This window comes from Xyrauchen texanus, chromosome 24, assembly GCF_025860055.1.
Source record: "Xyrauchen texanus isolate HMW12.3.18 chromosome 24, RBS_HiC_50CHRs, whole genome shotgun sequence".
Taxonomy (NCBI): Eukaryota; Metazoa; Chordata; class Actinopteri; order Cypriniformes; family Catostomidae; genus Xyrauchen; species Xyrauchen texanus.
The window spans coordinates 41,719,689-41,745,022 of NC_068299.1; the positions used below are offsets into that span (position 1 = coordinate 41,719,689).

Consider the following 25,334-nt stretch of genomic DNA (forward strand, 5'->3'; position numbering starts at 1 on the left):
ACTCGGTTTAGGGAAACGAATCCTTTAAGAGTTATTTAAGAGTCATTTGATTATTACTGAGTCATTTAAGAGTCATTTAAGAGTCATTTAAGAGTCATTTAAGAGTCATTTGATTATTACTGAGTCATTTAAGAGTCATTTGATTACAACTGAGTCAATTTAAGAGTCATTTGATTATATTTAAGGACATTTTAATTATTTTGTTATTTTTGTTTTAAAGGAGTACATTTCAAGAGTCATTATATTCATATAAGTATAGATTGATATTAATAAGAGTAATTTGCTTGTATTTGAGGAAACAGTTTTTTTGGGGTCTGACTATTTTAAGTCACTGAAGTAGACTACTTAGTTTGGGTCACTTAGAGTGTGGCACTATTTAAATGGGGTAACCTTATATTGCATTGTGGGTTTCCCTAAACTATTCAAGATTCCATCACTGTGTAAGTGAATTATTCTGTAGTTTCATATTCTTACCATTAGTTTATTTTCTTTATTTATTTTTTTTTTTGTTATTGTTGTTTTGTTTTGGGGATTATTAAATAAACCTCATGGTTTATTATACCGTTCCTGTGGTCGTCAACCTGTTTTTTTTTTTTATTCTCAACTACCTGAGAATATAGGTTTATTAATTGGAGGCACCGCGCGTTATAACAAATTATTCTTGTAGCTATCTATCCATTCTTCAGGGGAAGGACCAGACTTTACACGTTACTACTGCTGGGATACCAGGGCTCCTTTAATAGTATTGTACGAGTGTACCCGGCTGGGGAGGGTTACATTAGGTTTAGGGGTTGTGTTGGGTTTAGGGGTTGTGTTAGGTTTATGGGTTGTGTTGGGTTTAGGGGTTGTGTTAGGTTTATGGGTTGTGTTGGGTTTAGGGGTTGTGTTAGGTTTAGGTGTTGTGTTAGGGTAAGGGTAAGGGGTTGTGTTGGGTTTAGTGGTTGTGTTGGGTTTAGGGGTTGTGTTGGGTTTAGGGGTTGTGTTAGGTTTAGGGGTTGTGTTAGGGTAAGGGTTTGTGTTGGGTTTAGGGGTTGTGTTGGGTTTAGGGGTTGTGTTAGGTTTAGGGGTTGTGTTGGGTTTAGGGGTTGTGTTGGGTTTAGGTGTTGTGTTAGGGTAAGGGGTTGTGTTAGGTTTAGGGGTTGTGTTGGGTTTAGGGGTTGTGTTAGGTTTAGGGGTTGTTTTGGGTTTAGGGGTTGTGTTAGGTTTAGGTGTTGTGTTAGGGTAAGGGGTTGTGTTGGGTTTAGGGGTTGGGTTAGGGGATAGAATCTGTATTTTGTACAGTATAAAAACCATTATGTCTATGGAAAGTCCCATAAAACTTGGAAACCCAACTTGTGTGTTAATATGTGAATATTAATTATTTATTTATTCCTATCAATATATCGTGTATGACGTGTGTTTTTGAAACACCTTTATGGTAATTCATTGACAACAGCTTATAAAACTTGCAATGATGTTGACCTTTGCTCCAGGTCAGGAATATGGTTTCTTATCAGGGCTGTAATAAGGCTTTAGATTGACATGAAACTCACAGATCTTTGAACTCTTTTATGACCATAAGAGCACTGAGATTCCACCCATTATTCAAGATGTGATTTAAGTCACATTCTCTCTGGTAACTACAACATAAATGACCGCAGGTAAGTGGAGTAACTGAGAGCGTTCAGATATGGAGGAACTCAAGGAAAGGGGACGCAAGCGGGAAGGGCGACACAGGTATAAAACAAATACATACAGTATCACTGAAACTGTAACAAGGAATGTTTTGTTCTTGAATACAGATATGTTCAATTCTTTATTAACAGTATCAGTAAATCAAGATCAAAAGTAGTTGTGTAGTAATGGTTCTGTTTCAATTTAATTTAGTGTTTGCTGAATTAGACAGAAGCAGACATGCATATTCCAAATAAAATAGAGAGGAAAAAAGTTAGGGTTCAAGGGTGAAGGCTCAGTGGGGTAAAAGTTAGATTTTCTCCCAGTACACTAAATAGCATCAAAACTACCACAGGACAAACACCTGCTTGACACTATGAACTGCAACATTTTCCTGTTCCATAAGATCATTGCTTGTAATGTCTAAAGATTGATTTTGAGGCAATTTGATCTAATATATAGTATTTTTTTTTTATATATTGCAAATTTATGTATTTAATATTACTTTTAATATTCACATTTATTCTTAAACTAAATACTTATTTATCATTTTCGGTTCTGCTAAAGGTCAATAAATAAAAAATAATGTCAATAACTGTCCTTTACGTGAAAAGATAGCATTTGTGGTGAAAAGCCCCCCATTGCAGGTGCTAAAGCCCCTATAAAACACATTGTTTTTTTAAGTCTGGCAAATATATTTGTTATGAAGAATGTTCAAATTGGGGTTAGAGATTAGTTTGTTTATAGAATAGTTGAGATGTAATAAAATTCCAAATGTGTTGAAATTAACAGGAAATGGTTGACTTTTTTCTGAAGTGGTTATTTTGAGTAAGAATCATCTTAATTTGTTACTCAAAAAAGCATCTTGCTGTCTTAAAATTATTTGCATTATTGACAAATTGTGCCCTATCAATATTGCACCAGTAACTACATGATATCTCTTTAAACCCCCTAAGGGCCTTTTACCCAAAGTTTTTTAAAAACTGAATTTTAATCGAAACCGCCTTCCGTTGTTATTTCTTTTCACACAAATTATGTTGCTTCATCAATATTCAATAAAAATACATATTTTTTTTATTACTATTATTACTTTTTACCTTGACAGATTTTGTGACCTGAAAAAAGCTACATTTACTTAAGGGGTGCCTTTAGCCCCGTTGAACCTTACCCTCAATGAACTCTTGGTGTTGCTTGGAATAATGAGAGATAGTATTTTATTGTTGTTGTTGTTGTTTGTGTGTGTGTGTGTGTGTGTGTGTGTGTGTGTGTGTGTGTGTGTGTGTGTGCATGCGTTGTTGTTTTTTTTGGACACACTGTAATTAAACAGCAGTAATAAAACTACAGTTATGTGACCCCTTTGAAAAAGAGGTTAGGTGCACAAGCTACTAACAACAGAAAAAAAAAAAAACAATAACAATAGATTATGCTATTTTAGGGTGAAATGTATTTTTAAATACATAACATGCTTTACATTAGTTACTGCATGTATAATTAACTAACAATGAACAATTTTTTCTACAGCATGTATTAATCTTGGTTAATGTTGATATATCAAAATAAAAATTATCAATGTTTTTTAGATTTTAGTTCATAATGCATTCATTCTAAAGAATACAACTTTTAATTAAAAAATATTTGTGTCTGTTTAAATCAACATGAATAAGTGCTCTTCATTATTAGTTAATGTTAACTAATTTAGTTAACTAATGTTAACAAATGCATCTGTATTTTTAAAGTAAAAAAAAAACATAAAACTACAAACAACCTAATTTATAAAACTTTGTTAAAAAAAATCGTAACAAACAGCCACTTTAAACATTTCACAGAGACATTTGAGAAGTGAATCATTCACTTAATGAATGATTCACTAAAATCAATCTGACTTCCAAACACTGAGTATAGGACATTCCCAGGAGGAAGGACCTTCTTTAACAGGGACGGGGCACCCTCTGGCATCCACACCCAGACCTCTGGAACCTCCATGTCTGGCCCCTGGACGGGATACGGAAGATCTAAGTGGCCTACCACCTGCTGTTGTAGACCAAGCCAGAGCTCCCTCTACCAGGCAACTTTATGCACTGAAGTGGCGCTTGTTCACGAATTGCCGTTCTTCCCAATCCGAAGACCCTCAGAGATGTGCAGTTTAGTCAGTGCTCTCATTCCTGCAGGAGAGGCTGGAGGGGAGGCTGTCCCCCTCCACCTTGAAGGTTTATATAGCCGCCATATCGGCTCACCACGATGCAGTGGATGGTAAGTCCCTAGGTAAACTCAATCTGATTATCAGGTTCCTTAGAGGCGCCCGGAGGCTGTACCCTCCCAGGCCATCTCCCGTTCCCCCCATTGAATCTCTCCGTGGTCCTTTCAGGCCTTCAGAGACCCCCCATTCGAGCTGCTAGAATCAGTCGAGCTCAGAGCCCTCTCCTTGAAGATGGCCCTCCTGATCACGCTCATTTGGGGACCTGCAAGCATTCTCTGTCAGCAACACTTGCCTGGAGTTTGGTCCGGCAGACAGCCATGTCATCCTAGACCACGACCGGGCTACATGCCCAAGGTTCCTATGACCCCCTTCAGGGACCAGGTAGCGAACCTGCAAGCGAAGCTGCCCTGGGAGGAGTAAGCCCAGCCTTTTCATTGCTGTGCGGTGCGTGCTTTGCGTACCTATGTGGACCGCATGCAGAGCTTTAGATATCCTGAGCAGCTCTTTGTCTGCTTTGTTGGACAGCGAAAAGGGAACGTTGTCTCCAAACATATGCTTTCCGACTGGGTCACTGATGCCATGGCTTTGGCCTATCACACCCAGGCCGTGCCCGCCCCCTTGCAGGTTAAAGCACACTCGACGAGAAGTGTGGCATCCTCATGGGCACTGGTCTCTAACAGATATTTACAGAGCAGCGGGCTGGGCAACACCCAATACCTTTACGAGATTTTACAACCTCAGGATTGAGACGGTCTCGTCCCGTGTTCTCTCAGGTCCGAGCATGTAGAACTCGGTAATGTGGAACGTCTGACTGGGTGTTCCACTTGCACATAGTGCCTTTCCCCTCCACTGAGGTGATCACGTGTGCTCTTTTCGCCCAGGAGAGTCCACTAAACTCGCACTCCATGGATGTTCTTTCTCCCTAGCCCTCTGGTCTGCGAATTCAGTGGAGGAATTCCTCGACCAGACCCACTATGGTACTAAAAACTACTCTGTACTGGAATAGGTGGTCCACAGGAGGGGCCTTTGTGGATTAATCCCCCTGTGTGTATTTTCCGCAGCACAGTCCCCTTACTGGCAGTCCCCACTGCCCCCCGGTCACCATGTTTGTAGCAACTCCTCCCTCGCAGCATGTAGGATCTACCACCTTGCCATTTCCACGTGTGGCCTGAAAACCCATGTGATGTATTTTGCCACTCTTTACCTCCAACCAGCCAGGGCAAGTGGTGGTCTCTGCTGGGTCTTTTCCCCCTGAAAGAATAGGAGTTGGAAAAGAACACCTTCCCTGATGCGTGTAATAGTGTTAAGATGGGTCCCAGCTGCTTTTAATCTATGCGAGAAACATAGAGAGAGAAAAGGCACGGATGGCGCGGCCTGCTCCCATGTTTGTCACGTCAATTTGTTCCCCCTCTCCGGGATGCCGGGAACCTAAAAAGTTTATGATGATTTTAATGGGGCGTTGGGGAAGGGTACGTGCAGTCTGACGCAGCCTGTTGCTTTGGCACGCAACTGCCTACCCGCAACTGCGCACGTACACGGTTCAGCGCATGCCGTGATTGAATAGGGACCCCTAGTGTCACTTCACTCGACACAACATTGAAGTGAGCGTCAGACGGGGAACGTCTAGTTTACTGTTGTAACCTCCGTTCCCTGATGGACGACCGAACCTTATTCTCGGCTCCTCGGTGCAAAACCTGAATGAACAGATGCATGATTCCCTGCCTTTTTACCCGTGTGTCCGGGGGAGGGACATGCAAATTCTGTCTGCCAAATTCTCATTGGCCTTTTCTCAAGTTCAGAGGTAATCAAGGTCTTCAAGAAAGTCCCCTAGTGTCGCTTCACTCACATCAGGGAATGGAGGTTGCAACAGTAAACTAGACGTTTTGTCAAATTGCTCCACTGTTTCTTGAGAAAATTAGCTTGTTACTGAAAAAGCTACTAAGCAACCACCATGCTAAAGAAAATGTTAAGATAGCATCGCTACCTTTAGTTAATTATCAATGATAGTAATTCATTATTTTGGTTTATTAGCCTTATACTATCACCTCTCAAACATTCTTTCACAACTGAGTTGTAAAACTTAAAAATAGTTAATATATACCAACTAATCTGAACCTGATTCTGAATCAGTACTCTCAATCAGTGTAATATCTATGTTACTGGCTACCATTCCACCATCACGATTCACTCTTCAATCTATACAATCACAAGGTAGTTCAAACCAACAATGACAAAAAATATTCAGAATTCAGGGTTTTTGGACTCGAGACATTGGACATTTATTTTCGCATTTCTTGACATTGTTGGATACATGTCAATATCTACAACTATGACTGCTGGTTTCACTAACAAATGGCCTGAGTACACCTGAGTTCAGATTATTGAATAAATGTAATTAATTTGTTTTGAGGAAACGCATTTGTCATTATTATTATTGTTGTGTGTTAATAAGCTGATGGAATCAAGCTTCATTTCATTGCTCCACTGAGACAAGTTTCATTGTTGAGATTTTAGTTTTTTAAGACGAACGTCTTCACAGAGACACGTGGGACCCATTCCAGCTGAACCCGATCGGAGCAGAGAAAGAGAAAAAGAGAACATGCTTTGTGTTCCTGCAGAAACTGGTGGCTATTATTGTGGGTCTGCTGGTGTTGGTCAGCGCTGTCATGAGCAAGGTGAATCAACGACTGTCTATCAACAATTACTGACGTGTCTATTACATGATTATCAGTAATTATAGAGGCTAATAACACCCCATCCATCACTGTTTATCACAGTATGATTGCTATCTCCATTACGATGTGTACGGGAATTCATGATGGCATGGAATGTTCCTGGCAAAACAATGGGGTCCATTCTATTCTTGGTCTATGATATGTCATTTGCGTGTCATTTTTTGTATGAATGCGTTCACTCAGTGGTTGAATTATTGATGTGTTTTATTCTGTCAGACATTTGGAGGTTGGCACTATCCTAGTTGCTCACATAGAATCACATTACTATACCTTTAGATTTTTATGTGGCTCATTGTACTTATGGTGGTTTCCTAGTGAAATAAACACTAGAGGTCCTGACTTTTTTTTTACTTTAATTGACTTTTCACACCAAATCACAAGTAAAATGGCAGATTATTTGGCAGCATTATCTTATGACATCTAAACACTTTTACTCAAGCACATGACTTGTAAGTCAAAACATTTTAAGGTTTGCATTATATAGCCAATTACATTTGCAAGCTTGTTTAAACTTGGACTGGCATTCAAGTCCAAAACATCATGTGAGTCGACACGTGAGCCTAAAGCACTATACACTGATGTATTTGATTCAGCAATTTAATTTTCCCTGTCATATTGGCTTTTTATGACACTTTCGATTAGGTTTAGGTTTAAAGTTTAAAAATCCTAATTTGTATGACAATTAATCTTGCTTTGAGCACCACACAGTGGACATTTCACCTCAGAACTGCCACAGTACGTGTAAAGAACCACTTCTTATCATTTAGCAAAAAATTACGCTGCTATTGCATGGGATCAGACTACACAGTATCACTGAATATTTGACATCAGAAGAACATCAAAAGTGAATGTACACAGCCTTTAAATAATCCAAATTTCAAAAAAAAAATTCCAAGCAACTTTGCAACTTTATATTTCTTATTGCAGTTGCAAATAATAATCAATAATCGCTAGCAGAATTGTTGATGATTACATAACTTCAAAGAAACCATTCCAACAGTAACTTTGACATTTAATTCAGCCTGGTCTATAGATAATAATTTAGCATGTGTGCTGTGGTCCAGTGAAAGTTAAGGTGGTTTATCTGTATTTAGGGTTCTCTGCTGGTTCTGACCACTCTGTCCAGTCCGAAGTCTTTGAGAAGTAAAGTGGACCAGCAGTTCTACACACTTCTGCTGATGTGTGTCCTGGTGACCCCAAACCTCATGGTGTTCCTCAAGTCTCTGTGGAAGTGTGTCTTCAAGAGCTACGTTCCCCCCAACCCAAGAACATTGGGAATTGTGAGTTGACATAGAAACATACGGTAAACATTGAACACACATCATGTATGTCACCAACTAACAGTCTGAAAAATCTGAGTATGGCTTGGATCAGGTCAAAGTGGTCAAGCCGTTTTTTTTAAACATGCTAGCTGGTTAGAACATGCTGCAGGTCTTTATATTTCAGCCGGGAAGACTCATACCAGAGGATTGTTTAGCATGTAGTAATTGAATCAGTCACTATTAGATAACATTGTGGTTCCTCCAAAGATACGAGGACTAATGATGTTGTATATGCTCTTGTAGATATGTGCAATTGAGAGTCTGGTGGCTGTTGGGACCACAATCTTGGTGCTCATTGTGATGCCTCAGTTTGATGTTTTAACAAATCTCTGTATCCCTGGAGGCGTCTGCATCCTGTCGTCTGTCCTCCAGATTGTCTTCCGTCTGCAGAAGGAGAGTTGGATGATTATCTACCCCATATGCTCCCTCATCCTGGTGCTCAGCGGTTACGCTCTACTGGCGGTCGACTACTATGTGAGAGTTTCCTCTTTCGTTCCAGATCATCAGGAGGTCAGTTACGTGTATGTCGGCATTGCGATTTTTGCGTCTATGCTGGTTTCTCTGAACTGGTGGGAAAACCCATTACAGGCCAGCAAAAACATTCAGGAGATGCTGAGTGAATTAGATGGTTTCAGAGACACTGTTTATCTTGTGACCAGTTTCGTTAGAATCGTAATCACGATGGGGGTGTACTTTCTTTATTATGGCCTGATTGCTGAAGTTAAAATTGACTGGACCGCATACACCAAAGCCAATGGCGCAGTAGAGATCGGCCTGGTGGTGTTTTTCCTGCAAACATTCTGCTCAGCTGCGTGCCACTGGTTTGGAGTGGTGGCTTGTAAGATCCATGCGGTGCAATTTGGTTTTGCCCTCCCGGTTTCACTAGCCGGTCCAGCTACACTAATCCTGGGAATAACGCTTTTCTTGACGCAAGCTGACAGTTTATCCCATTTAACAGAATCTGCTGCATATAGTTTCATCAACATTACCAATCCAATTTGGCCATTTTGCTATAAACTTGCAAATATCAAGGAGACAAACACCACCCCGGTCGTGATTCTGGAGATTTCCAACAGTATCTGTAAGACTTCACTCAACAGTCCGTACGAAATGTGGCCTTTCTCCATGCTGGCACTGCAGGGGTTCTGCATGTGGCTTGGACTCATGGCATGCACATATTACGTGTGGAGAATAAGGGTGCAGAGAATCGAACGCACGTCACAGCTGTTTGTGCGTCGACTGTATGAATCTGCCTTCATCGATCTGTCTCTGCTGCTAAACACCAAAATGAAAGTCGTCCAGACAAGAAACAAGGAGAGGTACATTTAAATTAAATCTGTATATAAATGAAATTAAATCCATTACTGTACAAGTGCATTGAATTTAAACAATAAATACTTTGTATATTAGGGTTATTTCAGGATGTAACTGTTTACTCTTTTTTTCTTTCTGTCGAATAGTAATGATGATGTGCAAAACTGTGTCATTTACCTCTGTGCAACGATGTGGCATGAAACATATGATGAGATGCTGAAAATATTGACCTCAATGTTCAGGTATTTACACACTGATGAGTGAGCATCAGTGCTACTATAGCTCAACAGGTACACTTGAATTACTAAGATCATAGGTTTGATTCCCAGGGAAAACACAACCTGACAAAATTTACAGTATAGCTTGAACACACTGTAAGTCACTTTGCATATAAGCAACTGCCAATAGCATCAAATGTAAAATTACTGTGTTACAGCTCAGTTGTTTCATACTTTTACTTGATGGTATGTTATTTGTTGGTTTCAGATTGGACAGATACCGAGGGGATCCCAAAGAGGAACACAAGGATTGCTTTGATTTTGAGTGCCATATTTATGTTGATGATGCCTTCATGAAAGAAAAAGACACAGAGAAAAAGCTTGTTAACACATACGTTTGCGACCTTATACATGTTGTCATGGAGGTGTACAGGTAAGGCAAAGGTTACCTGTCCATTATCAGCATATTGTATGTGACTCATATGAACGGAATGTCTGAAAACTCCTGATGATAAAGATATTTCATCCCCCCAAAGGGTTTTTACAAACAAGGAGCCTGATGAGGTTTCGATCATTGAAACTCCATATGGAGGTCGACTTGTGTTTGTTATGCCAGAGGGAAACATGCTTTATGTTCATCTGAAAGACAAACAACTGATTCGAAACAAAAAACGATGGTCACAGGTAAACTTTAATGTCTCATTCCTCACTGTAATTAATCATTCAGAGTCTCTGAATCCCAAAGCAAATATATTTATGTTTTGTGAAACCAGACTGAATGTTTTTTCAGATCATGTACCTGTATTACCTGCTTGGTTGGAAAGGATATAATGTCAAAAACCCTCAGAAAATAACAGTAAGTTTTTCTGTATTTTTCAATCATTCATTAGTTGTGTTTGATAAGGCAAGTGTCGCTATTACAGTTATCATACAGTCTGTTACTTGAACAAGCCACTAAGACTAAGTGTTAAACTTCAAGGTGTTTGTGCTACAGACATGAATTATACTTTGAATTACGTGGCTTGTTAAGGAGTGCTGTTACTTTTCTAAGTGATTAGACTATTGCATTTACAATTTTCATGTGGTGGACAATAAAACTTAATTCAAAAACATTTACAAATTCAGGGATGGACTTATATCTAAATTGGAGACTTGAGGGTGGACTCTTTTGACTTGAGCCAGTAAGCAACCAACTGAACACCCTAGCAACAGTATTGCAATGCCGTGGTAATCACGAGAACACCACAGCAACCACATAGCAATGCCTTAGCAACCACCAGAACACCCTAGTAACCACATAGCAATGCCCTGGAAATCACCGGAACACCTTAGAAATCACCTAGCAATACCCAAGCAACCACTAGAACACCCTAGAAACAACATAGCAATCCCCTGACAATCACCAGACAACCCTAGTGAACACCAAGCAACAACTTAGCAATCACCAGAACACCCCTGTAACCACCTAGTGACAACTGAACAATCAACAGATCACCCTAGCAACCATATAGCAATGCCCTGGTAATCACCAGAACACCTTTGTAGCCACCTAGCTACGCCTTAGCAACCACCAGAACACCCCAGCAACAGCATAGCAATGCCCTGGCAATCACCAGAACAACTTAGTAATCTAGCAATGCATTAGCAACCACCACTGTATAGCAACACACTAGCATCATGTTGGTGGGTTTTGTACAAGCAAGCACCAATCACATTTTATTAAAAATAATTAAAAATATAGTTGTCACATTAATGTAAAACCAAATTTTGAGTTCTCTCCTTTGTGTGTTGTTACAGAGACAAAATAACCCATGTCGTGCCAGTCTCATATCATTAGATGGAGAGAGTTATCTGCTCCCCACTCATGATAATGACAGTAAGAGGAAGCATATATCTGATGACAACACATATATCATGGCCCTGGACGGAGACACAGACTTCCACCCGGCTGCTCTGATTCTGCTCGTCGACCGACTGAGAATGTATGACAACGTAGGAGCAGCCTGCGGCCGCATTCACCCCACTGGAATGGGTAAAAAGAAAGAATAAATAAATAAATGTACATGTGTAAATAAATAAATGTAGGCATCTAGGACATCCGTTTACTTTACTACTATTTAATATATATATTTACACTCACCTAAAGGATTATTAGGAACACCATACTAATACTGTGTTTGACCCCCTTTCACCTTCAGAACTGCCTTAATTCTACGTGGCATTGATTCAACAAGGTACTGAAAGCATTCTTTAGAAATGTTGGCCCATATTGATAGGATAGCATCTTACAGTTGATGGAGATTTGTGGGATGCACATCCAGGGCACGAAGCTCCCGTTCCACCACATCCCAAAGATGCTCTATTGGGTTGAGATCTGGTGACTGTGGGGGCCATTTTAGTACAGTGAACTCATTGTCATGTTCAAGAAACCAATTTGAAATGATTCAAGCTTTGTGACATGGTGCATTATCCTGCTGGAAGTAGCCATCAGAGGATGGGTACATGGTGGCCATAAAGGGATGGACATGGTCAGAAACAATGCTCAGGTAGGCCGTGGCATTTAAACGATGCCCAATTGGCACTAAGGGGCCTAAATTGTGCCAAGAAAACATCCCCACACCATTACACCACCACCACCAGCCTGCACAGTGGTAACAAGGCATGATGGATCCATGTTCTCATTCTGTTTACGCCAAATTCTCACTCTACCATCTGAATGTCTCAACAGAAATCGAGACTCATCAGACCAGGCAACATTTTTCCAGTCTTCAACTGTCCAATTTTGGTGAGCTCTTGCAAATTGTAGCCTCTTTTTCCTATTTGTAGTGGAGATGAGTGGTACCCGGTGGGGTCTTCTGCTGTTGTAGCCCATCCGCCTCAAGGTTGTGCATGTTGTGGCTTCACAAATGCTTTGCTGCATACCTCGGTTGTAACGAGTGGTTATTTCAGGCAAAGTTGCTCTTCTATCAGCTTGAATCAGTCGGCCCATTCTCCTCTGACCTCTAGCATCAACAAGGCATTTTTGCCCACAGGACTGCCGCATACTGGATGTTTTTCCCTTTTCACACCATTCTTTGTAACCCTAGAAATGGTTGTGCGTGAAAATCCCAGTAACTGAGCAGATTGTGAAATACTCAGACCGGCCCGTCAGGCACCAACAACCATGCCACGCTCAAAATTGCTTAAATCACCTTTCTTTCCCATTCTGACATTCAGTTTGGAGTTCAGGAGATTGTCTTGACCAGGACCACACCCCTAAATGCATTGGGGGGGGGGGTTTCGAAACTGTCCTCCTAGTGTACTAAGCATTGCCAATCATTGGTTTCAAGTGATGTTGCTGTGAACTACTGTAATTGCTACCCGCAGGGGGAACAGGCAATTGTCTGCCTTGCCAGTCCCGTAGGCACACATGTGTGTACAGTTAATACATAAAGTCACGTACATAAATCATGACACTACTTTGGCAATCTAATTTACATTTACAATTATACAATTCAATCTTGATGCTTTAAGATTTATGCTGCACCACACTTGTGAATGGTGGAGATTTATAAAAAATTATCTGATGAATAATTGCAATAAAACACGACACCCACCATTTACAATCTGATAACGCTGCTGAGCTATCGTAAAGACAAACCTAGTGTATAAAAGCGCTCATATGCCGTATTGGGGACGGGTGGTGTGATCTTTCATCGCAGTATGAGTAATGTTATATCATATTCTTATTTTTACTGGCAATGTATTTTTTTCTGAGTTTTTATGAGTTTACTGTGGAAGCAAAAAATTTATAGTAGTTTAAGGGCGTTTTCAGACCTGTATACGGTTTGCTTTGTTCCGAAACGCTGACTAAATTGTTACAATGTTGCATTTTCTTATTGGTTTGGTTCGCTTTTACAAGACGACATTTCCAAACGGACCAAAACTATTATAAACGATCGTACTAAAATTACCTCAGGAATTAAAAACAGCTCCTATTTTAAATGCACAATTATATATAATATAGTTCCCAAAAGGCTATATCCACGTTTTGAGGATTAATTACAGAGAAATGCTGATCTTCTCCACAGATCCCTCAGTTATGTTCATGGCTTTTTATAGGGATATTGTTTGGTTCGTTGGTCTGTTGGATCATTCCCACCACAAGCGAACTGATCCAGAGTTCATTTGCAATCGGTCCGAGACCACCTCGTTCAGGCGGTCTCGGACCGATGGTTTTGGTGTGGATCGGAGTGCGATTGCCATGTTCATATATGTCTCAATGAACAGAAGACACTTGATCTGAGTAATCAAATATATAAAGTATATACAGTAGTATTGATTTGATGTAATCATAATACTATAATATTTATTATACTATAAAAAAAATTAGAGAAGCTCAAATATATTGGAAAGTAATTAGTCATTTTTGCATGAAAGATTCCAATACAACAATCTATGAAAAACGGCAGGAAATTACATAGAAAAAAAACAAACAAAAAAAAAAAAACACTGTGGAGCCAAAGCCACTTGTCTGACAATGTCTTGATATAAATTCGAGAATGATACTATGAAAGGATGATATTTATAAATGCTTTTTCAAAGGACAGCTCAAGGCGCTTTTTCATTAAAAAAAGTTGAATGAGGAGATGGGGACATTAAGATATGCAGTAAGTGTTATAAACAAAACTAATTTCAGAAGTACCACTGTAACCACTTATAAAGACACTGCAGTATTAATTAAATACTTTTTGAAAAGTACTTCATCTCATTTTATGAATTTCTCTTATAATTTGGAACTTAAACCAAAAGATAAGAATATTTATAAGAAATAAATGATAAGCATCAGGGCAAAAACAGCTTCACATTATAAAACTTGAGTTGAGCAGAAAAAGTATTATAATTATAAATATTATAAAATTGATAGTTCTGATTCTAAATTCTGAATGGATGATCTCTGTGTATATGTTGTCATTGTAAAAGAGACAACATATGCACACCCATGACCGCTCAACAGTCAAAGACTATAGTAATCCGTCAAGTTGTGACGTTGCTTGGTAACAATAAATAACAAACTTGACTTTGCGTTGTCTTAAAACATGCATTAATAACACATTACCATTACATTTTTTTATTTTTCAAACCTGAGTTGGTTCCTCAAGTGATTCATGTTCATTGGTGCCGTGAATGTGTTTCAGGGCCGATGGTGTGGTATCAGAAGTTTGAGTATGCAGTAGGTCACTGGCTACAGAAGACAGCAGAGCACGTGTTTGGGTCGGTTCTATGCAGTCCAGGATGTTTCAGTCTATTCAGAGGTTCTGCTCTGATGGACGATAACGTCTTGAAACGATACACCACCAAAGCCACCAGAGCTTCTGAGTATGTGCAGTATGATCAAGGTTAGCTTCCTGTTTCAACTGTTAGATGATAAGCAAAAGAGATATTGACATACCAGATCCACCCTTCGTCTTTCTGGAATAAATATTTAAAGAAAGAAAGCAAAATTCTTAGATTTTTTTTCATTTGGTGTTCAATATAATGAATAGGTGCTAAGCCGTATATTTATATGTAGGTGAGGACCGCTGGCTGTGCACTCTTCTCCTTCAGCAGGGCTGGAGGGTGGAGTATAATGCTGCCTCAGATGCGTACACCAACTCACCTCAAGAGTTCAAAGAGTTCTACAACCAGAGACGCCGATGGGGTCCTTCTACATTGGCCAACACTCTGGACCTGCTCCACAGTGGGACAGAAACGGTCAAGAGGAACACCTCCATATCCATACTGTACATTTTGTACCAGATCTTCACCGTGGCCTCCTCCATCCTGGGACCTGCGTCTGTTACCCTCATGATAGCAGGTACAGTTTCAAAGATCATGTGATCCAACCAGACACATTCACATCCTCTGCTTCAGGAAAGTCAGGACAGGGTTTTAAGTAAAACAAATTGGCTAAAACTAGTTTTTGATAGTTTCTAAATGGTTACGGTCATTAGCTCTCATTGCAGGCCTCCCTGCATGTGTAATGAGACCTCTGCAAATGATCCAGAATGCAGCTTCACGTCTGGTCTTTAATGAACCAAAGAGAGCACGTTACACCACTCTTTATCTCTCTCCACTGGCTGCCGGTTGATGCACGTATTAAATTCAAGGCTCTGATGCTGGCATACAAAACAGTCACTGGGTCTGCTCCAGCATACCTAAAATCATTTCTGCAGATCTACACGCCCACCAGAAGCCTGCGGTCAGCTAAGGATTGTCACCTTGTCGTACCAATACAAAGAGGCACCAAAACACTTTCCCAGACTTTCAGTTTCATCATACCACGTTGGTGGAATGACTTTCCCAACTCCATCCGTGAAGCTGACTCACTCTCTATCTTCAAAAATGTCTAAAAACACATATTTTCCAAGAGCACTTAACCAGTCTCTACAACAAAAAAATTTATTAAAAATTGTTTTAAAAAAATGATATAATAATATAAATTTGTTTTGTATACTATTCTGATGCTAGTGAAACTTTGTAGTATGGCACTTATGCATGACATGGTAGACAATCTCAACCTGGTTTCAAAACACAGCTTTAACTAGTTGACCAAATTCAACTCCTTAGATTAGTATGCCCTGTTTTTCCATCAGGGTGAAGTTTTAATATAGTATATTATAACTTATAATATACAGTAGTTAAAATTGTCTAAAATACTGTATGTAATTCATCTTCTTTTTTAATGAAAATTATTTATTGATTTAAAAAAAACACAACAGAGAAAAACACATACATACCGAATCAACATTTAACCCTCACAAATATCCCTCCCCAATCACCAACCCCAACCTAACCCCCAACGAACACCCCTGTGGTCACATAAAATAATAATAATAAAAAAAGATTAAATATATAATAATAATACATAATTAAACTAGACTTCTCTCTCTCCATACCGTCCTTGAGAGTCCCCCAAAACAGTGAAATAATTACCCCATTTTCTGTCAAACAAGTCCCCAAACCCCAGCATTCTGCTTGCCACCTCCTCGAAAGCTACCAACCTCCCAACCTCCGCACACCATACAGAAATTATGCCGCTCCATCCGATTTCCAACACCTTAAAATAATATGTCTGCCAATCATAGTACTGGTCAGAACCCAATTTTTTATATGTTTGTCCCCCAAATTTATGACCGCCCCATCACCCAAAATACAAAGTCTGGGGCAAAGTAAAAGGTCCCACAAACAACTCTGAACCTTCAACCAAAAATCTTGGACCTTAACACACCACCAAAAGACATGGGTTGTGTCTCCAACTTCTGATTGGCATCGCCAGCAGGTGGGTGTGTCTTTAAGACCAAGCCTATAAAATCTAGAGGGGGTCCAATGAAATCAATGTAAAATCTTGAATTGCACAAGGCGAACCCTTGCATATCTAGATGCAGACCTGATGTTATTTAGAAACCTAGCCCACACTCCCTCCTCCAATACCAATGTGGCAGGGCGGAGGGCGGGGCCGGGTGTGTAGGATCACGACCCGGCCCCGCCCTCCACCCTGCCACAACCAAGTTTAAATCTTTCTCCCATAATCTCTTGAGAGAAGTTGAATTTCCATCCCCCAGACTCTAAATTAGCAGGGAGTAATACACTGATGCCGCATGACCATTTCCAAAAATCACCTCTTCCAGATTATCTGCCACTTTAGGGAGATTTGTGCTACTCCCAAAAACAATACAGAGCAGGTGGTGCAGCTGTAAATACCTATTAAACTCTGAGAATCTGAGAATCCCAAAATGTTGAACCAAATTCTCAAAAGATCTCAACACTCATGCAAATGCAAGATAACGGGGTGTAATTAACTTCTCCAATTTGTTTGATAGGCTTTGCAATGGCAAAATAGGGGCAAGAACTTCCTGTTCAATATAAAACCATGGAGGGGCTCTTTCAGGTGGAAGCGACCAATGGGCCAAATGTCTGAGACCGAATGCATAATAATAAAACAAAATCTTGTGTAGGCCTAGCCCAACTTTGTCAATTGGCCTATGCAACTTACTGAAATGTAATCTGGGACGCTTACCATTCCAAATTATGGACTTCACTATGCTATCAAATTGCTTGAAATATGGGAGGCGGACATCTATAGGGAGTGATTGTAGCAGGTAGTTAAATTTTGGAAATCAATTCATTTTAATATCATTAACCTTCCCAATCAGATAAATGTAATGAAGCCAACCTGCCCACATCACTCAAAAAACTTTTTATTAAGGGGTAAAAATGAACTAAATCAGACAAATTTGCTGAGAATAAAATGCCCATATACTCAATGCCCTGTTAGGCAACTGGAAGGCCCCCGGCTGGAAAGCTGCTACTGGACAGTACGCTGTCAGAGCCAAAGCTTCGGATATAGACCAATTGACTCTATAAACTGAGAACTTAGAAAATGAATTAATAATTCTATGGAGGCAAGGCATAGATCTAATGGGGTAAGAGACGAATAATAAAATATCATCTGCGTAAAGCAAAAGCTTATGCGCCATACCTCCCGCCATCACCCCTGGAAAATCATCTTCCCTTCTTATCACAGCTGCTAATGGTTCCAGGGCAAGACAGAACTATAAACAGAGAAAATATTGAAATATACACAAAGTATGACTGTCTTGCCCTAAAACTCCACCTTCACCCTCCATCTTCATTATATCTGTATTTCAATTGGGGCCATCAGACGACATTCGGTGCTTCAGCTCTGCCTCTGCACTTTTAATATTCTCTTCCATCTCCACAAGTTCTCGTGCTTTGGAATTTTTGGTGAATGATGCATACTGTATGATGCGGCTCCTGAGAACTGCTTTAAGTGCCTCCCAAGCCATGCCTACAGAGGATACAGAGGACCAGTTGGTCTCGATATAAACATTGATTTCAGCCTTTAACATTTGTTGAAATTCAGGATTTTGCAAACGGGATACTTTAAAGCACCAACTCTATGATTTCTTTTTCTCCGTATGTGGCAACACCTCTAAACTCACCAGGGTGTGATCTGAAATTAAGATGTTTCCAATTGAGCAGTAAACAACAGATGAAATGAGGGACTTAGATATATTTAAAAAATCTATTCTAGAATAAATCTTATGGACTGATGAGAAAAATGTATAGTCCCTACCAGATGGGTTCAGAAGTCTCCAAATATCTGTAAGGCCAAGATTTTTACACATCCTGAGAAGCATCAATGTTGCTCTAGGGGGCTTGCACACATTTGGTTCACTATGATCAAGTCCATCAAAAGATTTAAGTCTGCTCCCAATATTATATCATGAGGGTTGCCAGCAGCTTGCAACATCCCTTCAAGATCTATAAAAAAGCCCTGGTCATCAGTATGTAACATTGCTGGCAGGCAGGCAGGCACAGGAGCAGACGAAGACGACGATGTAAGACCCCAAGTTTATTTACAAGATGAGTGAAATCCAATAACCATAAATCCAAACGTGAAACAAAACATACAAATAAACTTGACTAGACTTGAAAACCAAAGAAACATAAATGACTTGACTTTGACTTGAAATATCATGTAATGACATTACATCAACAATACTTGACAAAGGACAATGGCAAACATGAGGGCTTAAATACACGGACATCGGGAAACATAAGCCAATGAACAAACAGAACTCTAAACAAGATAACAAGACAATATGCATGAACAAATTACATGAAAGAACCAATAACAAGACAAAGAACCAATAACAAGACAAAGAACCAATGACAAGACAAAGAACCAATGAGAACAAGACACATAAACATGGAGGGAAAACAGGACATCACATGACTAGGAAACGGGAACAAAACTTTTCAAAATGAAAGACCATAAAACAAAACATGACCAAAAATGTCTCGGTTACTAACGTAAAAGGAGTGACGCTGCAAACACACATCAGGTATCGCACTGAGGAGTCGAGCCAAAGACCCGGCCATTTCAGTGGTTGGTTCAGTGTTGTGGCAGGAGGGACACACGTCTAGTTCCCTCCATCAGGGAATGGAGGTTACGTCAGTAACCAAGACATTCCCTATCTGTCACTCACTCAACGTTGTATCGATGAGTTGACACTAGGGGTCCCAAATGAAAAATGCCACAAGAGCTGAACCGAGTTACGCAGACTGGCGGTGAGAGACGGGCAGACCTCTGTGTGCCTTGTAGCCAGCGCAGCAAGCCATCGCATAACTACCCCCAACACACTGGCATGCAAGAAGTGGTCCCCTGCACCTAGGGGAACGGCTAACTGCTCAGGAGTATAAGGACTGGCAGGCCCAGCTGTGGCCTTCTCTCTATTGTTCTCCCCCCAAAAAAGGAATGAATTGAACGGGGGCCAAATATATGGTCCAAGCTGGGGGGGTGTCCCTCCAAAGAGGAGGACACCACAGAGACCACACCTGGCCTCGATACACCCAACCAGCTGACCTGAACTTACCTGTTTGTGTCACCTGATAAAACATGGGACGAAACTGGCTCAACCCTGAGGTTATAGAACCTTGCCTGCGGCTCTACATATGTCTGCTAGAGACGTGCCGTGGGACAATGCCCAAGAAGTGTGCCAGCAGGGGGCGGCACGTGCTGGGCGTGGTATGCCATAGTGATGGCATCGACGACCCAGTGGGCGATCCTCTGTTTGGAGACAGCGCTTCCCTTTCGCTGTCCACTGAAGCAGACAAAGAGCTGCTCGGAGCTTCTAAAGCTCTGTGTGTGATCCAAGTAGATGCGAAGAGCACACACTGGACACAGCAACGCCAAGGCTGGGTCTGCCTCCTCCTGGGGAACCCGACCTGTAGCCCGGTCGGGGTCTCAGGATGACATGAGGGTAAGCCAGACCAAACTCTAGGCACAGTTTGCTGACAGAGAACCACTGCAGGTCCCCTACCCTCTTGATGGAGGTGAGTGCCCCTCCAACTTTTCCTGCAGAAAGGAAAGCACTGACCCTACTGCGCATCTCTGGGGTCTTCACCTCAGGAAGAACCCCACTGAGCGATCACCTCGTTGAGGCGGCCCTGGCCTGAGTGATCGCGTCTACCATCGCGGGTGGTAGGCCACTTAAATCTTCCATGTCCCGTCCAAGGGCCAGACATGGAGATTCCAGAGATCTGGTCATGGGTGCGAGATGGTGCCCCTTTCCCTGAGTAAGAAGGTCCTTCCTCTGGGGAATTTGCCAGGGGGGGCTGTCGCGAGGAGCATAAGGTCCGAGATCCAAATCCAGGAGGGCCAATAAGGGGCCACTAAGAGGATCTGCTCCTCGTCCTCCCTGACCTTGCACAACTTCTGTGCAAGTAGGCTCACTGGAGGGAATGCATACTTGTGCAGCCCCAGGGGCCAGCTGTGTGCCAGGGCACCTGTGCCGAGGGGAGCCTTGGTCAGAGAGTACCAAAGTGGCAGTGGGAGGATTCTGGGGAAGCGAACAGGTCTACCTGTGCTTGCTGAATCGACTCCAGATGACTCCAAAGGAGGAGACGACGGGTGAGTTGTGACATTCGACGAGAGTGTAGGTCGCCTTGGTGGCTGATGTATGCAATCGTTGCTGTGTTGTACATCCGGATCAACACATGCTTGCCCCGGATCAACGGTAATAGCCTCCTCAGGGCAAGTAGTACTGCCAGCAATTTGAGGCAGTTGATGTGTCAAGGCAGTCGCAGGCCGGTCCAAGGGCCGACGACTGAGTGCCCTTTGCACATGGCGCCCCAGCCATTCTAGGAGGCATCTGTCATAACCACGACATGCCTGGGAACCTGGCCTAGGGGAGCTCCTGCCCATAGGAAAGCTAGACCAGGGGCTGAATAGACGGCGACAAGCCTGCGTAACGAGGACGTGGTGTGTGCCGTTGCGCCATGCTCGTCTCTCGACTCGGGCCTGTAGCAGTGCTGAAGTGGTCTCATATGCATCAACCCAAGTGGCGTGACTGTCCCTAAGGATGCCATATGCCCAGGAGCCTCTGAAAGGATTTCAGTGGGATCAATGTGTTCTGTCTGAACACATGCAGACAGTCCAGCACTGACTGCGCACGCTCGTTGGTGAGGCGCGCCATCATTAAGACCGAGTCTGCTCCATACCAAGAAAAGAGATGCTCTGAACCAGGGCAAGCTTGCTCTTTTCCCAGTTGACCCGAAGCCCCAAGCGGCTGAGGTGCCTGAGCACCAGGTCCCTGTGCGCACACAACATGTCCCGCGAGGGCTAGGATTAGCCAGTCGTCGAGATAGATGATGATGTGGATGCCCACTTCCCTTAGCGGGGCAAGGGCTGCCTCTGGGACTTCTGTAAAGGCGCGAGGGGACAAGGACATGCCAAAGGGGGGACTTTGTACTGATATGCCTGAACCTCGAAGGCAAACCGGTGAAAGGGTCTGTGTCGAGAAAGAATCAAGACATGGAAGTACGCGTCCTTCAGGTCTACCGCCGCAAACCAATCCTGCCAGATGCTCACTAAAATGCGTTTCTTCGTGAGCATCTCAATGGCAGTCTATGCAGAGCCCAGTTCAGAACTTGCAAGTCTAGGATTGGCCGCAACCCGCCGCCGTTTTTAGGTACAATGAAGTAGGGGCTGTAAAACCCCTTCTCCACCTCGGCTGGAGGGACAGGCTCTATCACATCCTTTCGTAGAAGGGAGGCGATATCCGCGCGCAAGGCAGCGTCGTTCTCGCCTCTCACCGCAGTGGAGCAGACGGCGTTGAAACTGGGCGGGGGCCTGGCGAACTTAATCGCGTAGCCGAGTCGGACAGTCCTGATCAACAAATGCGACAGGTTCGGGAGCGCGAGCCACGCCCCCAAGCTTCACGCGAGAGGGACCAAGGGGACTACAGCGTCAGATGTACCAGCGGGCGGGGCCTTGCGACGGGGCGGAGCCCAAGGTGCTGAGTCTATAGACATCAAAGCACTTACCTGGCTCCTTATGACCGCTCCCGGAACAGCCTGGGACTTTCGTCCTCGTAGCCCATGGAAACCATCATATCAGGGCTGGATTTTTGCCACAGCTGAGCGAGCGGGGGCGGGAGGCCCGCCTCCAAGGCGTCATGCCTGCCAGAGTCAAGTCAAGTCAATTTTATTTGACTTTCACAACACACATCGTTTCAAAGCAGCTTTACTGGAGATCAGGCATTAACAGACGATAAAACTGTAATGTCTATAATGTCGATGAATTGTCATTGTGTAATTAGATAAAATATGATTGTAATCATGTTTAAAAATAAGTAATTAAATAATAATTGTATTAATAACCCCAGTGAGCAAGCTGAAGGCGACTGTGGCAAGAACACAAAACTCCGTAAGATGTTGATTAATGGAGAAAAATAACCTTGGGAGAAACCAGACTCACTGTGGGGGACAGTTCCCCTCTGGATAACATCATGAATATAATGTAAATATTACTTATGTATAGTTAAAGTCTTATTAAACTAAGTAAGTGTTAAGGGTCAGTGTTTAAGCATCGATTTTGTTTGAACTGTAAGATTAATGACCTATGTCTTTCAAGTCAACCCTGGATTAACTGCAGAAGTTCACATAGATGCAATTGTCCTTGTTAATTGGCTGATGAGGCTTTTGTTGGCAATTGTTAGTCTATGCATTCCATTTAAAGATCGTAGTCCATCAATAGACCGAGGTGATGCAGGCAGAGATCAGGGATGTGAAACGCAGTTTAACGGTGAGGTTCGGTGTGGTCCATCCTAAATCCAAGGTTCAAACAATGGCATATGAAGTATCCCATGTCTTATGGTTGGAGTTGGCAACAGATCATCCTCTGAAGTCCATCATAATAGACTGAAGTGATGTTTGGCTGGCACCGGCTGCATTTAGGCATCATCATTCAGCGACACGTAGCAGTGGAATCCAACACGAAGCAGGAATGGTACTGCATCCAGCCGGTTCTGGTGACCTCAGGATAGGAGTCCCGAGGTTGACACAGGGAAACAAATAAAATAATATAAGCATAGATGCCATTAAATTTATTGCAGAGATATAAATCATGATCAATGTTTCTGGTTTCTGGTTCCGGCAGACTAAACTAAAGCAGCCTAATTGTGGGTTGGAGGATAAATTAGGTGTATGCCTGGCTAAATAGAGTCTTTAGTCTAGACTTAAACTGAGGGAGTGAGTCTGAATCTCAAACTGTGTTTGGGAGACTATTCCATAGTATAGGAGCCAAATATGAAAAGGATCTACCTCCTTTTGTGGATTTTGATATTCTAGGAACTAACAGGCCAGAATTTTGCGATCTTAATGAACGTGATGGAATATAGTGTGGTAGAAGGTCTGCAGAGTAAGTACTGCGGAGCTAGGCCATTCAAAGCTTTGTACGTAGTTAACAGAATTTTTAAATTAATACGGAATTTAACAGGTAGCCAATGTAACGAAGATAAAATGTGGCTAATATGATCATATTTCTTGGTTCTCGTTAGCACTCTCTGGCTGCTGCATTTTGAACAAATTGATGTTTATTTATTGATCTTACTGGACATCCTCCCAGTAATGCATTACAATAATCTAGTCTTGAGGTCATGAACGCATCAGCAACAGAGAGCATGTGCCTTAATTTAGCAATATTTCTTTGGTGGAAGAATGCTGTTCTACAAACATTGGTAATTTGAATTTAAAAGGACAGCTTGGTATCAAATATAACACCCAAGTTCTTCGCTGTTGAAGATGATGTAACAGTGCATCCATCGAGAGTCAAATTATATTGTAGTGGCTTATTTTTAGAGTTTTTTGTTCCAATAATTAGTACCTGTTTTGTCAGAATTGAGTAGAAGGAAATTTCTGGCCATACAATCTTTTATTTCATTGATACACGCTGCTAATTTCGAGAATTGTGAAATCTCATCAGGTTTTGAAGAAATATAAAGTTGTGTATCGTCAGCATAGCAGTGATAAACAACTATCCCACGATTCCTGATAATATCTCCCAGGGGAAGCAAATACAAGGAGAAAAGCAGAGGCCCTAAAACTGATCCCTGTGGCACTCCATATTTTTCTTTTGTTTGGTTTGACAATTCCTCATTTGTACATAGACAAAGTGGTAGCGGTCTGCTAAATATGACCTAAACCATGATAATGCAACTCCACAAATGCAAAAATAATTCTCTAGCCTATTCAAGAGAATGTCGTGATCTATCGTGTCAAATGCAGCACTAAGATCTAAAAGCACTAGAAGAGAAATGCAGCTTCGATCAGATGACAAGAGCAAGTCATTTTTTAACTCTGATAAGTGCAGTCTCTGTACTATGTATGAGGCCTAAATCCTGACTGAAATTTTTTGTATATACTATTTCTCTGTAGAAATGAACATATTTGGGAGGATACTACCTTTTCTAGTATTTTTGACATAAACGGGATATTTGAAATCATTATATAATTAGCCAGTTCTCCAGGATCAAGTTGTGGTTTCTTAATAAGCGGTTTGATAACTGCCATTTTAAAGTTTCTTGGGACATGTCCGAAGCATAGCGAGGATTTAATAATATTAAGAAGAGGTTCTGAAATTACAGGAGATACCTCTTTTAAGAGCTTAGTTGGTATAGGATCTAACAAACATGTTATGGCTTTTGATGTTTTGATAAGTTTTGTTAGCTCTTCATGACCTATGACAGAGACGGATTGAAGTTGCAAGTGAGGAAAATTATTAGACACTGTTTTCTGAGGTGCTATGACAGATGATTGCTTAATTCCTATTTCTGATTATTTCAATTTTATCTGTAAAGAAATTCATGAAGTCATTACTCTTGTGTTGCGACGTAATATCTGGTTCTGTTGAGGCTTTATTCCTAACCAATTTAGCCACAGTACTGAATAAACATCTAGGATTGTTGTGGTTATTTTCTATGAGTTTACTAAAATATGCTGACCTGGCAGCTTTTAGTTTTTTAGTGTCCTGTAGACACTATCCTTCCATGCACCATGAAATACTTCT

At 41.5% G+C, this 25,334-nt stretch overlaps 1 protein-coding gene across 1 annotated transcript in view; it reads left to right on the forward strand.

Moving 5' to 3' along the window:
• Positions 1–1,669: 1,669 nt before the first annotated feature.
• The window catches only part of chs1 (chitin synthase 1), a 32,730-nt gene continuing 9,065 nt past the window's right edge, over positions 1,670–25,334 (forward strand). Inside the window, exons 1-11 of the mRNA XM_052089416.1 lie at positions 1,670–1,716; positions 6,390–6,525; positions 7,680–7,865; positions 8,151–9,226; positions 9,368–9,463; positions 9,708–9,872; positions 9,976–10,123; positions 10,230–10,295; positions 11,237–11,471; positions 14,617–14,817; positions 14,991–15,275. Of these exons, the coding sequence (XP_051945376.1) occupies positions 1,670–1,716; positions 6,390–6,525; positions 7,680–7,865; positions 8,151–9,226; positions 9,368–9,463; positions 9,708–9,872; positions 9,976–10,123; positions 10,230–10,295; positions 11,237–11,471; positions 14,617–14,817; positions 14,991–15,275 (2,641 nt within the window). The remainder of the gene's footprint in view (positions 1,717–6,389; positions 6,526–7,679; positions 7,866–8,150; positions 9,227–9,367; positions 9,464–9,707; positions 9,873–9,975; positions 10,124–10,229; positions 10,296–11,236; positions 11,472–14,616; positions 14,818–14,990; positions 15,276–25,334) is intronic.